General features: G+C 53.6%; 1 protein-coding gene across 2 annotated transcripts; it reads left to right on the top strand.

Annotated features, from left to right (window-relative positions):
* Positions 1-37: 37 nt before the first annotated feature.
* On the top strand, positions 38-12,491 carry CDCA5 (cell division cycle associated 5). 2 transcript variants are annotated; one of them, XM_037146454.2, is made up of 8 exons: positions 38-210; positions 429-523; positions 601-666; positions 746-781; positions 10,392-10,498; positions 10,726-10,824; positions 12,026-12,092; positions 12,212-12,491. In XM_037146454.2, the coding sequence occupies exons 1-8, from the start codon at positions 144-146 to the stop codon at positions 12,353-12,355; spliced, it is 681 nt and encodes a 226-aa protein (XP_037002349.2). In that variant the 5' UTR covers positions 38-143; the 3' UTR covers positions 12,356-12,491. The 2 variants fall into 2 exon arrangements, with proteins under 2 accessions (XP_037002349.2, XP_037002348.2); XM_037146453.2 differs by lacking the exons at positions 10,392-10,498; positions 10,726-10,824; positions 12,026-12,092; positions 12,212-12,491 and adding exons at positions 3,685-4,119; positions 4,299-5,417.
* The last annotated feature ends 2,015 nt before the right edge of the window (positions 12,492-14,506 follow it).

Raw genomic sequence — 14,506 nt, forward strand, 5'->3', positions numbered from 1 at the left:
AGCGACCGCCTTCACCCTCTCGCCTTGCGTCACTTCCGTTTCTTCGCGGCCAAGGCGGGTAGTTCGAACGTTGTGCCTCAGGAACGTCTGGAGTTGGCGCGAGCCCCAGCACCGGCGGCGGCGGCGGCGGCGCGGCGCGGCGAATGTCGAGACCAAGGCCAGATATGTCCGAGAGGCAAACGCGGTCCAGCGGGGCCGCCAAAGTCTCCGGTGAGAGGAGGGCGCTCGGGGGATGTGGGGCCGAGCCCTTTGAGGGGCGCCGTCCCTGGTCCCTGAGGAAGGCCCTGCCCCTACCTCCGGAGGAGTCTTGGCTCCCGGCCCCGGCCCCGCCCCGCGAGGGCGCCCCCGCCCGGTCTAGTAGGGGCCTGCCTTCGCTCGGGTTCTGAGGTCTGGAGCCCCCTACTACCGCCAACTCTCTTTTCCCACAGGGCCAACGGCAGCGTCTCCTACTAAGTCTCTGCGGAGATCCCAGCGGAAATCCGGCTCTGATCCCCCCAACCTCCTCCCTGAAATCCGTCCGAAGGTGAGCCGGGGCTCCTCAGTTCCCGCCCCGGAGGCCCCTGGACTGATGCAAAACTCAGGGTCGCCCCTTCTCCCCAGGCTCCCGACGCGACCTCGGTCAAAAAGCCCATCGTTCTGAAGAAGATCGTGGCCCATGTGGTGGAGGTGAGGGCTGAAAGAGGGGCGGTGGGTGCCGAGTGACTCCGGGGGCCGGCTGCGCGATCAACTAGTGTTGTCCCCGCAGGTGCCGTCCGTCCACTCGCCTCGAAGGAGCCCCAGGGTGAGTCCATCTTCATCTGCTTTGTGGCGTGGAGTGCAGGACACTGTCGAGCTGGGATGGGCACGGTGTCTGCTCACGTGTGCTCAGGGAGCTCTTTTGCAGTATTTAGGAAGTTTGCTTTTCGACACCTGCCTGCATCAATAACCTTGCTTACTCCTTGTAGACTTAGCTAGTTTTTCACGGGGTGGTATCCTCTACTGTTTTCCTTTAAAGGTGGAACTGTGTCCCGTCTGTTCTTTCTCTTCACTCTATCTTGTCCTTGTTTTTTTATGTTTTTATGGTGTTAGCAGAAACCAAAACGTTTCATTAAAAGCTGTGCCTGAAAATAGAATGAGTGAGAAATGATAGCTTCTTGAGGAGTGTATGGGGCTTACAGCCAAGTGGAGAGGACGTCAGAGGAGCGAGTGATAACATTGTCTGGTGAGGACTGAGAGGTGGAAAGAACTGGGTGCTGTGAAGTGCCTCTAACCCAGACCAGATGGCTCAGGGGCGTTTCACAGAAGCAATGTTTTAACTGAATGGCGTCTTTAATCTCGACAGACAAGTAGGGGTATACCGGGCAAAGAAAGCTGTGGTTGCAGAGACCTGGAGTCCACACACACAAATCACAAGGTTTGGGGCGCATCAGCTTGTGTGGCATGTCTGCATTAGGTCTCGTCGGGAGGAAGTGTGCTAAGCTAGCACAAGTCTTGGTGAGGCATGAAAGCCATGCTCAGGAGCTTGAGCTTCTTGTCCTTGGCGCTGTGGGCAGCCTTTGGAGAGTCCTAAGTGCAGTAGTGACTGAGTGAAGCTTCTGGGAAGAGAATGGGCTGGAACAAAGCTGCCTGGGAACAGAGACCAGGTAGGAAGACTTGACAGGAATCCCAAAGTGGTGGAGGCCTGAAGTATTTTGCTGTGTACAGTGTGCACCTTTTTTCCCCAAGTTTTGTAGGGGAAAATAAGGATGCGCATTATACATAATGTAATAATTCCATGTATGCACACAAAATGTGGGTATGCGTTATACATGGGAGCACGTAATACGTGGCAAAATATGGTAAATAATGGCAAAGTGATGGTCCCCCCACCCCAGCTCACCACATAACTATCTCATCACACAGGACTGAGTTCATTGGATACCTCCTCCCAGAAGCCTTCCCTGACTGCCCCTACCCTGTTACTGTCACGTTCCTTGTTCTTTCTTTTTTATTAAGATTTCATTTATTTACTTTTAGAGAGAAGGGAAGGGAGGGAAAAGAAGGGGAGAAATATTGATTGGTTGCCTCTCACACCACGACTGGGATCAAACCAGTGACCTTCAGGTTTACTGGGGAGGGACTTCCACTTCCCTCCTGGTGGCCACTCATTCTTATTGGTTAACTGATAGTTTCATGAGACATTGAAGAGAAAAGGCTGTGAGGACGTGGGTGACCGCGTAGCGATAGGGATGAGGAAGAAGTAGTCGGGTAACCCCATTTTGTTTGGCATCTCTTTTACTAAGACCCATGGGGCATGTTCCCCAGAACTTGTAGACAGGAAATGTCTCTTTTGATAACCAATATCCTTACTTCTAGCTGATCACAGTAGTCATCAAATTTGTCCTATTTTCCCGCTTGTTTGGGCTGCCAAAAGGCTCAGTGCCGAGCTTTGTGTACATTAACTGGGTAAGTACTCACTGGACAGCTGCCACACTCAGGGCTTCGTCAGAGGTTCTGGGCATGGGCAGGGCCCGCTGGACTCGAAGTCTTCTCTTCTCGTGAAGCTCGCATTCTGTGAGGAGTGGCAGTTAACAAGTGAATAGACCAAAACCAGATCGTAGTGCTTGCTGTATAGGCATGAAGTGGTTGTCAAAGAGAGCGACTAGCGGAAGCGAGGAGGGGCTGGTCTAGATTCCATGGCAAGGGACGGCCTCGCTGACAGCATCCGAGCTGAGTGGGGTCATGCAGTGCCAGTATGTGGACCATGTAATCCACAGGTCAGATCACGCCCTTTCCTGTTCACAGCCTGCCGGGGCTCCTCTGGCCTCCTCTTACAGTGGCCTACAAAACACCTGTATTGCCCCCTGTTACCTCTCCTACCTCACAATCAGTTCCTCCTTATTTGTTCTCACTTCAGCTGCATTGGCTTTCTCGTTCTTTGACCCTAGCAGGCGCACCTCCGTCCCAGGACTCCTGCACCCCCCATTCCTTGTCTTGAACACGTGTCCTCCAGATGACTCGACACCCCCCACCCACCTCTTTCAGGTGGTAGCTCAAACGCCACTTCAGTGAAGCCTACATTGACTTTCACCTACTTAAAATTCCAACCTGCGCCCAGTACGCTATCCATCACGTTCTGTTTTCTCCCAGAATGCTTGCTGTCTTTAACATGGCTCCTCCCTGTTTCTTCTTTCCCACTAGAATGGAAGCGCCACAGAGACAGGGTCTTCTCTGTTTTATTCCCTTCGGGACTCCCGGTGCCTGAAGCAGACAGGTGACCGATAAGTATGTACTGACTTAATGGACACTTTAGGGAGATCCTTGTTAATTGTGACAAATGGACCACAGAAGGCGAGAATGGAAGCAGGAAGAGCAGTTAGAAGGTTATTGGACTAGTGTAAATGACGGGTAACGGAGGGTTGGCATCAGTTAGCGGTGGCTAGATTCCAGTCACATTTTAGAGACAGCGCTGCCAGCACCAGCAGAAGGTAGAGAGTCTTTGTGTCGTAACAACAGGCTCCTCGGAAGCAAAGACCGATGGTTTTTTCCTCCCCCTCTCCGCATCTGCCTCGGGGTCTGATTTCTTGCCTGACCTGACTCTTCTTTTCCTTTTAAAAGTGTTCGTCCCACAGAGCTTTCCTTGTACCCACGAGCTGCTCAGGTCTTTCTGGAAGTCGTAATATGGCTAAGTAACAGGGAGGCATTCTCTCTCCTGTCCTGGTACAGCTTGCATTTTTCTTGGAGAAAGAAAACAACCCTCCTAGCAAGGAGCTTACTAGGGAGGACCTCTTCAAGACATGTAGTGTCCCCGTCACCCCCAACACCACTCCTGTGCTGTGCGACCCGGATGTTGAGTCCGACTCCAGGGAAGGAGACCTGGACACCAGAGACTTGGAAATGTCAAAGAAAGTCAGGAGATCCTATAGCCGGCTGGAGACGCTTCGCTGTGCCTCCACCTCCACCCCAGGCCGCCCATCCTGCTTTGGCTTCGAGGGGTTGCTGGGGACAGAAGACCTGGCCGGAGTCTCACCCTTGGTGTGTGCAAAATCAACGGAAGTCACCACGGCCCCTGTGAATCCTTGGGCCCCAGACACGACTCTCCCTGGAATCTCCCCACCAGTGAAAGAGAAAAGGAAGAAAAAGAAGGTGCCGGAGATCTTGGTGAGTGAGGGGCAAGAGACTTGCCTCTGCCGTCACGCAGACATAGTGGGCGACACTCTGGGCCAGCGCTCTGCTTTGGCTGTTTTGGAGGAAAGACAGCGCCTGCAGGGTGTGGGTAGAAAAGATCTAGCCGATGTGCCCCCTCCCCACTCACCTGTCCCCCATTTCTTTTCCCCCAGAAATCGGAGCTGGATGAGTGGGCTGCGGCCATGAATGCTGAGTTTGAAGCTGCTGAGCAGTTTGATCTCCTGGTTGAATGAGATGAAACTGGGGTGCACCTAGCCAGGCTTTCTCCTCTTCTTCCTGTACATAGCCCCTTCTTCCTGTGGAAAAGACACTTGGGGTCCCCTTCGCTGGCCTTGTCGCATGTGCGTGTTCTGTTGCTGCATACCAGGTCTGTCTTCTGAGTGTGTGTGCAGCGGTGGCCGCTGTTGCAGTCGTTGCAGCTGTAGGAAATAGAGCTCGCCCGGCCGGGTGTCCTGGCTCTAGTCAGTGACCCACCACTGGCTCCTCCCTACCTCCCACAGTGCCCTGGCCAGTTTCCAGCTGGGCCACAGACTGGGGAGGAGGACTCACAGCCCAGCCAGAGTGGCGCACAGAGCTGGGGACTGGGCAAGGGCTTCTGCTCTCATGGGGGAATGTGGCTGCTCTGTGCCAGCCCCAGCAGGCGAGGGCGCAAAGGGCCGCAGCAGCCTCAGGCTTTCTCTCCTGAGTTGCCTCCTACTGGCGGCTTGGTTCTGTCTATAAAAAGGCTTGAGTTTTCTCTTAGATTCTGTAGATGGTCCAGGGGAGAAGTTGTGGACTGGGGACAGTTCTGTCTGTGAGGAAGGTGGACACTCAGCCAGCAGAGGCTGGTCTTGAAGGAGAGTGGGGAACCTTGGTTGGTCCCAGGCCATGGGTGTTTACTCCTCAGAAGCTGTATTTTATAGTTCTGTGTTCTGCTGTTATGTTTGGTTAAACGCCAGGCTGATGGAGGGCTGACTACCTGGGGCAAAGGGTACATTTCGGGGTGTGACACCAGGTGCCGCAGGCTCCGGCCTCCACAGAACCTTGGGTGGCCCTCTTGTCACACATACCTGTTTCTCACACACTAAAGAGCACGGTGTCTCCTCAGCTCTAGCACAAAAACCTGTAGGTCGAGCAGTCCTAGTCCCACTAGCATTTTGCAGCCACACCTGGGAAGGCGTAGGAAGCTTTTCTCACGCCCCAGAGGGGCAGGGATGGTAGCAGTTTAACGTCTAGCGTCCTTAGTGTTCTCTCACATGAGGGCAGCGCCCGAGGCACGTGCTGGGAGTTGAGCAGAGGCATCATCTCTTTGTCTTCAGGGAATCCTAGTCCCTCACCCATTTTTCTTTTCTCGGTGCTGGTAGGAGGTGTGCTTTCAAAGGCTGCTCGGCCACAACTTGCACCAACCCCCAGGTCGCTGAACCTTTGCACATTTACAGGGTTGTAGATGTGCAGGCGAAGAGGACTGTGGAGGGGCTAGTGGATAGCAGAGTGCCGGGGCAGATGAGCACTTGGTTGGGTTACCCGAAATGCCACAGGCCTGGTGGGCGCTAATTAAACTTGACAGGGCCTGAGAGTCCCCAGACTACCCGTCCAGTGCCTGTGTCAGAGTCTGCAAGCAAGTCCCTGTGCCGGGGTGAGCCAGACGCCCTTGAGCTGGACCACACCTGAAGAATTCTTGTCCTCACTAGCTGGTGGGGCAGGACTCCTGATCAGGAGTAGCCAAGTGATAATGAGCTGATGTCATCAATGCAAACCTCTCTGTCCCCGAAAAACTAAGAATGTGGAGTTTAAGGGAAAATTGGAGTTTCTTTTAAATAAATCTGAATGAAGAGTTTCTGTCTATTCGGAGATTGTATTTCTTCCATTGGGTCAAAGGCAGAGCCGAGGATGTGAGACCCAGAAAGCTAAGCCTTCTTTGGGCTGTATCACAGGGTTGTCCCTTTTACAGGGGGCAGCCCGAGAGCCCAGCCTCAGTACCTTGTGGTAGGTAGATCACTGCCTCCCCCCGGCCATGTTGTTCTGTCCAGTTGCTCACAACCATTCCTCCAAGGCCGGGCTACCTGTGAAGGAGGCCTCAAGGGGAGCCCCATCCCCAGCTGTTGCAGGAAGGAAAGTTGAATCTGGGGTGGGGCTGCTAAGAACTTTATCCAATGTCTGGGAATGAATCCTACGCCCTAGCCCGAGTCCAGCCCTTGTTTTCCTATCCCCCCTCCCTGTCAGGCTCCTGTGGAGGAGCCAGCTGGTCACACAGGCTCATCCTGGATGCTCTACAGCAGTGGGTACAGAAGCCCCCAGGGAGCTAGTCAAAGATGCAGAGAAAGATGCAGATATCCAACCAACTACAGACAGGATGGCACAAGCCATTCTCTGCAGGTCTCTTTTTATACTTGTCCTTGCCTCTTAGACTGAGCAAATCAGGGCCTTTACATTCTTAACTTCTCTCCACAGCCTCCCCAAACCTCCCTACTTCTACCTCCTTCCCTCACCCAGAGGAAAAGCAGGCCCCTCTTTTCAAGGCCAAGCTTTCCACTTTGGCTTTTGATCAGATTCTCTCATCTCTGAGGTTGTGCCTTTCTCCTACAGTCCTAAACAGGCTATGTTCATTTTAGTGTTAAAAACAACCATCCTGACCCAAAAAAGTCTTGAACAGTCTGTTTTTAGCTACTTACATTGGGCCCTTCAAGGTTGAGCTCCTTGAAGGAAGGTTGAAAATTGCTCCTGCTTCTGTCCCATCTCCTCCAGGCGCCCTCACTCTTGTTTATTGCTCAGCCAGAAGAAACTGATCCGCATTGCTGTGGACTCGGGCCTCGGCGGCCTGGGCCGAGAATGCCCTTCTTGGGGCCATGGCATTGCTGACCCCTTTCTTTGCTTCCACTGAGATGTTGCAGTTCAGTCCCGGAAGCTCTTTCCAATCTGCTTGCTCTTCCTAGATGACCTCAAGCTCTCCAGGCTGCCCTGTTACACAAGGTTTGCCAGTCTTTCTCTCCAGCCCATAACTCTCTCGTGAACTCAAAACAGTCTAGAATTATCTTCTAGACCTGCATCTCAACTGTGAAGTCACATCAAAGCTCATCCATCAGCTTGCCTCTTCCTGTGCCTCTGCCATTCACGTCACCTCAAGCTGACCCAGTCACACAAGCCAGGACCCTGGGGGTCATCTTCTCCATCACCTCATCCTGTCAGCTACGACCTTCACATCCCTCCATCCCCATGGCTACTGGACATGTGCCCTGGCCTCCCCCTGGCTCTCAAAACTATACTTCGGCCAGAACCCATTTCCTAAGAGAAAGCACGGCACTGTCTCCCTGCTTAAAGCCCTTTCATATAGTGTCACCCTGGGTGTGATATCCCAAAGAGGTGCAGGCAGAGTCGGGAGGAACGTCTGTACACCCGTGTTCATAGCATGGTCCATAACAGTTGAAAGGCGGAAACATGAGTATCCATCCCTGGGTGAACAGATAAGCCAAATGCAGCATACACATACAATGGAATATTATTCAGCCTTCAAAAAGAATGAGATTTTGATATGTGCCACATAACCGGTGAACTTTGAAAGCATGATGGCAAGTGTAATGAGCTAGAGACAAAAGGATGCCTAATGTACGATCCCATTTCCATGAGGCACCGAAAACAGTGAAACGCAGAGAGAGGGGAATGACAGTGGCTGCCAGGGGCTGCAGGAGGGGAACGGAGTTATGTAATGGGTGCAGTTTCAGTGTGGGAAGGTGGGAAAGTTCTGGAGATGGGCGGCTGTGGTGGTGGTTACATGGCAAAGTGAATGTGCTTAATGCCACTGAACTGTACACTTAAAATGATTAAAATGGTCTATTTTATGTATATTGTCACAATTAAAAATAAACAACCCACTCTTTGGTGACTTCCCATTTTCTATGCAGTAGCATAATGATGGTTACTGGGTTTTGGCTGCCCAGTATCTCAACCTCTACAAGAGAGCTGTCTGCGTGAGATGTACTTAAACTACAAAAGTTTCATTGTTTATCCGGTATTTAAATTTAACCAGCTTACCCTGGCTAGTGTGGCTCAGAGGATTGGGTGCTGGCCTGCAAACTAAAGGGTCGATGGTTTGATTCCCAGTCAGGGTACATGCCTGGGTTGTGGGCCAAGTCCCAGGTACGGGGCTCTTGAGAGGCAACCACACATTGACGTTTCTCTCCCAGTCTTTTCTCCCTTCCCCTTCTCTAAAAAGAAATAAATACAATCTTCAAAAATAAAAAATAAAAACAATAGCCTTTTAAAAAACTAACCAGCTCACTCTGTTTACAGCGGGAGCACCCCGCACCTTTGGCACTGTTCCTTCTGTGGCCGAGATATCTCACTCATTAAAGGTTGAGCAGCATCTTCCTGAGGAAGTCTGCCTGGAGCTCCTAAGCAGAGGACACGGTCCCCTGCTCTCACGACCAGGGCTTTCTGTTCAAGCCTCTTTATGGCACGTTCCCCACACTATGGTCACCTGTTAGCCTGGCCCACTCGCATCCCCTGAAGCTTCCTGGGGACAGAACCAGATCACAGTCTGTGTGTTCCCAGGGCCCAGCCTGAGGCCTGCCCTGTGGGGACCATGAACTACAGAGGGAATTGTATTCTGTCTTGGTCCTAAGTCATCACTTATGTACCTTTTCTTCTGTTTGGGCCCTTTTGGCCAGTTTGTTTTTCCTTTTGGTGTGAATCAGCTACTATGGGCCTCTGTGCAAATTATTTTTATTTCCTTTGGAGTCATTTCTTTAGACCTAGTTTCCAAAGTTGAAGTTAGAAGGGCAAGGGTCTGGCTAGTTTTGTAGGTCTCATATGCTGCTGGCATCCTGCCGGGACAGATCAAACCCCATGACAGAGCTCCCTGCTTCCCAGAGTGGGTACCACCCTGGAGCTTGGTGAGTCCCTCTGCAGGCACTGGGGTCCATGGAGGTTCTGTTCCTGTTGTGAGGACAGGAATGGTGACATTTAGGCCGCCTAGAAAGGTTCAGTGGAAACAGCACATTCATAGACTCCCCGCCACAACCCACAGCCTGAGACAGTGCCTGGGTGGAGCGCAGTGTGAAGGCCGCACCTGAGATCACTCACTACTTGTCCTCTAACTGGATTGTGCCCCTTCATCCTGCCAGAAGATGCATATGATTTTGAAAAATCTGAGTTAAAAATGGTGTTAATTCCATCTACTGACTTATGACTTTGTGATTTGGGGAGAAGCTGTTACTTCAAGCCTGCTTGGTGGGAGACCTCAGAACACCTTGGAAGCATCCTCAGGCTCTGCCCAGCTCCAGCTCCACTGTAGACCCAGCCAGGGTCCCAGGGGAGGCGAGTTCCTCAGCTGAGAAAAGCATGGGCTGAGTTCAGACTGCAGAAGGAGGCAGGAATGGGAGAGGGGTGAGCATCGCAGGCAAGAGCATGAAACTGGGCCCTGGCTGGCATGGCTCCGTGGACTGAGCGCCAACCTGCAGACCGGAAGGTTACTGGTTCGGTTCACAGTCAGGTCCCCATCTGGGGTCATGAGAGGCAAACACGCATCAATGTCTCCCTCTATTTCTTCCTTCCTGTGTCCCTAAAATAAATAAATAAAAGCTTTTAAAAAAAGAGCGTGGCACTGGGGAAAGTTTGCGGTGGTGTTGGCAAGTGAGGCTCCTGCCTGGTCTGAGCAGAGGCTTGCCCAGGGGTGAGGGTGGTGGGATGCTAGGTGGGTTAGAGCCAACTGTGTCCCTAATGGAGGGTCTTGAATGCCACACCATTTGCTTCTCAGTATTCATCTTAGCTGATTTCTGTATCAAAAATGAAAGGGATTCTCCATTTTTTAATAAACTTGTCTAGGGTTTCTTTACTTGGTACCATTCCATTCCTTACCCCCAGCCCCACCCCTTGCATTTGCAAGGATCTGATTGGCTGGACAAAACTTTCCAGACTGGAGTCTGCCCCAAGAAAACCAGATAAGGGAAGGCTGGGAGGGATTACGGATGGAGCCCACCGACTGGGCTTCTGTCTTCCTCAGTCTCCTCGAGGCAGACAGAGAGCCCGTTCTAAGCCCGTTGAGAAGCCAGTGGTACAGCCTGTTGAGCAGAAGCTGGAAGACCCTCAGGTCTTTGGGGAGCTGGGCACAGAGGTGACAGGCAGGGTGGCAGGGGGACTGGAGAAACTCTTCTTTCCCTGCCTGGGTGGAGATTCGGACTCCCAGCTATCACTCCCGGGTGTGGGAGGACCCAGGTTCCTGGACTTCCGGCCTCATCGCTTTGGTCACCATGTTCCCTTCTCTGCCAAAGCCACCTTCTTCAGAGCCAAAGCTAGACCTGCAACCAGAACCCACTGTCAACTTCCTGTCCACCCTCCTGAGTGCATCGGAGACCCCTGAGGCCAAGCACTCTGAAGAGTAAGGCTGTGAGTGTGTGCAGGGGAGGGGGCCGACGGTGCTTCTCTCCCCGCCGCAACCCCATAGTAACTCTCAGGCCTGAGCCAGGACTCAGCCCTGGAGTGTGCAGAGGAGAAGCCACACAGGCCTGAAGAAGCCTGGGCTTTGGGCCGCCCCCACTTCCTGACCAGCCTTCTCCCCCAGCCTATTGATCCTCCGGTCCCATGCTCACTGCACACCCACCCTAGGGACCTGGAGATCCAGGAGAGCCGGTTCCTGGATAAGGAAGACTGGGGCGCCCGGCGAACCTCAGAGGAAATTAGCCATTTACAGAACGCTTGCAAGAGGTGAGCCAGGTCAGGACAGGTGGGGCCGGGTAGGGCGACAGGGCTTTCCCCCCAGGAGGTCAGCACCTCCACTCGCCCCTCTTCTTTCCCTCCTCCCCCTGCTTTTTCCCTGCGCGGCTCTGGATGACCCCTTGCTGGCCAGCAGGTTTCTTCCTCCTGACCTTCGGTGTCCTTCTCCTGTGTTGGCGGGCCTGCCCACCCATGTGGGGGGGCTACAGCCTTCTCCTGTCAATTGACTCCATGCCCACATGTCTGGTCATTGGGTAGTCTGTAAGGCTGCCTACTAGGGACCCCGCCTTTCATTGTTCAAGAACTTGAGGGGTAGTGTGGTTCTGAGGGGTCAGCGCATTTGTTCGCACACCCCCGACTCAGAGGGCTCAGGCAGCGCCAGTCCCACACTGGACTCAGGCAGCGTCTTGTCGCAGCCCCACTGCAGCCTGGCGGGCCGGAGTGGCTTATCCCAGCCTGTGGGATGCAGCAGCCTGCCTTTCTCTTGCTAGAGAAGAGGAAAAGCGTACTTTGTCTCTGTCAGGGCCCCCGCCATGAGTCACAGGGGGACAATTCTCTCCCCACCTGAGGCTCTGGCAGACGATGTGGAGGTGCAAAAATACCTTTCCTCCCACCTTCTAAGCTCTTCTAGCTGGGCTAATAATCAAATTAACATGAGACAGATTAAAAGGTGAAAACGACCCAAATTTATTACACGTGTACGTGGTGGGGGGGGTGGAGGTGCCGTAAGATACAAGACCTGAAGACTAGGCCATTCTGGACGAAGGAGAGGGAGGCAGGGCTCTGGGGCTTTTGCCAGGCCACCCAGAAACAATGGGATGCCCAGGGCTCCTGACAGGCTTCGATCGCTTTCTGCCTGCCTGCCACACGCCGTCGACATTGTGATGCTAAGGCGATAGGGCCCTCCTTCGAAGCAGGTTTTTCTATCTGGATTCCTTTAGGCGGGTAGGGGAGGGTCGAAGTATCTGAGTCTGTTGTTTCTTAATAATCCGCATGAAAGTCAATGTCCCAAAAGACATATTTTGGAGTAGAAAAATTTTGGCCCCCCTCAAGACTGAGCTGTGGGTGAAACCCTGGTCTTGGGTGGCTGTGCCAGGTCACACAGACCGTGCAGGAGTCATGGGTTGGGAGGGTGGGGCTGCCCAGGGCAAGAGTCAGGGGACTGAGCAGGGAGTCCTTCTTTCAACCCTAGGCTTCAGGAGTCACTGAGCACTGTTCAAGCAGACAACCTGGCTCTGCGGGAGAAGCTGCAAAACCTGGTGAGATCTCTTTGCCCTACCTCCTCCCTGCCCCCAGCCCGGCTCCCATGCAGGGCAGCCTCAGGCAGCCCTGCCCAGGTCAGCTACCCACCTCGGGCCCCTGCAATTCTTTGTTCCAGCCTGACACCTTGTATAAGAACCTGAAGGAAGAAAGGGAGCCCACGCCACCCAGGGGACCACTGGGCTGCTCCAGGTGGACAGGCAGCGTCGTGGCGAGTGACAAGGGAGGACACACCTCACCCCTCTTGCCCAAAACAACCTAGTGCCCAGAAGGCACCCCATGACCACAGGAGCCCTATGTCAGCTTTGGAGAGGCCCAAGGCCAGAGACTGGACATCTTGGGAAGCCACCTATACGTTCTCTCCAGCTCCCAGCAATAAACCTCACAGCTAAGCAGTGCTCCCCAGTGTGTCTGTGGGCCCTGAAATCAGATGGAGCAGGAGACCCCCAGCTCCAAACTGAGCCTGGTCCCCGGACTGGCCTCTAATGTCCCTCCACCTTCCCGGGTTTGCTGGTTCTGAGCTTTCCCCAACCCAAAGGAGGTACCAGGTCAGGTTAGTGTGAGCCTCGGGGTCACGATCCCAGAGATAAGCCCTGGGGCAGGACTGGAAGAGGGCCACACCCCCTCCTGGGGAGGATGGAGGCTCCAGGTCTAACTCCAAAGGGCAGACTTACTAGGGAGGAGCAAGAAGAACCACTCTCCCCATGTGGCCCCACTGGATGAGTCTGTAACACTTTATAAGTCAAGTCATGGCCGTGGCAGGTGGGGGGCGCTGGTTAGTGAGGCCTCCTCCTTGAAGACTCAATACCCTCAAGTTGGAGATGCTTCTGGAACTTGAATTCCCATCCCCACCCTGCCTCACCCTCCAGCCAGGGCCTCCTCCCTTCATCTAAGGGGCCGCAGACTCCCCCCGCCCCCCTCCCCAGGACCTGCCGCCTGAGGTCCCAGCTCTGGTCGGTCCCTGTGCCCCACAGCCCCTGGCCTGGCCGCCCTCAGCATCTGTCTTGTCCCAAGGAGCCTTTCTAGGTGTCCCAGGAATTCTATTTTTAAAAAATAATTTTAAACCATAAGAGAAAACTTGTTTAGAAAGTTTAGAAAAAGTGAATGGTAGAAGAAATGGGCCCAGGAAACAAGTTGCAAAGGCAAAAGAAGGGCCCTTGGAGCTCAGGAGAGAGGGGGAGAGTGACCCGCCAGGGGTGGGGGCGGAGGAGGGGAGGGGTGAGGAGACCACCCATGTCCCGTGATTCTTGACTCCAGTAGAGAGAGTAGGTAGAATGGTAAAAACTTAGAGATAATTTCCGTACTACTGGACAAGGACCATGCTTCAGAGTTTCTTGTTTTGTTTTTAAACAAATTACGCACTTCTCCATAATGAGAAGACATAACAGCCAGCAAGATGGCAAAGCCGCCTTAAGTGAGAATACAAGAAACCGACACACATAGGTGTCAAGTGGGGAAAAAAGAAGGAATCCTGAAATAAGATTGCTAACTGGATACAAAATGGGCCAATACAAAATGGGCCAATACTCTTTAGGGTGACTTGTTTCAAAGCTCCAGACCCCCCAGGTGACATCACTCACTGGGCAGAAATCCTCTAGCACATCATGGAAAGGCCTGTAACCATTTTTCTGCTCTATACCCGCTGCTGGGGGGCCACTGACCAAGAGGATGGAAATTCAGTTTTGTGGCCCCTCCTCAGATTCGATCTGACTTAGACCAGACCCCATGGGATCGTGCCCAGCCCAGTAACACGTAACAGACTTGACTGGTGAAGGTTTGACCAGGTCACGGCTTTAGGCTGAGCGGAGCTGAGCTCTCCTTAGCAGCCCACCTCTCCCAAGGCCAAGCCGGCTCCACCCTCCTTGCCTGGATGGCCGTAGGCATCCCAGGCGTCCCTCACCATCCACTTCCTGGCTGGTTCTCCACCAGTGACCCCACAGCATAAACAGCCCTCTTCCCATTTTCCTGAAGGGAATCATCCATTACTGAGATTGAGGGGGCTCACTGGACCAACAGCCTAATGGCTTAATAAATGCAACCTTTTAAGGACTTCTAGCAACAACACATTGTCATCAGGACGGTCCCATTTGAACCTGCTTCCTCTAAAATCCTCTATTGTCTGGGCCTGGGAAAGCAAGCCCATGTGGCTGCACTCAGAGCCCAGCTGCAGGGATGGAGAGCCTGTTACAGGCCCCTCCTCCTCCCCAGTCCTCTCTGAACCACGGGAGTTGCTGGCAAATGCAGCCAGGCCCCCAGCAGCCCACTGCCCTGAGGAGCTCAGTCGCTAACAGCCACTCCTGCTGTGACGTGCCCCAGCCGTACTGCTGCCCAGTCGGCAAGGCCCCAGTAGGCCAGGCCCTCTGGGTGGGGGGAGGTCCCAGAGCACAGCTGCCCAGGCCCCAGGGCAGTACCG

Source organism: Artibeus jamaicensis, unplaced genomic scaffold (assembly GCF_021234435.1).
Source record: "Artibeus jamaicensis isolate MK-2021 breed Jamaican fruit bat unplaced genomic scaffold, CSHL_Jam_final scaffold_614, whole genome shotgun sequence".
Lineage (NCBI taxonomy): Eukaryota > Metazoa > Chordata > Mammalia > Chiroptera > Phyllostomidae > Artibeus > Artibeus jamaicensis.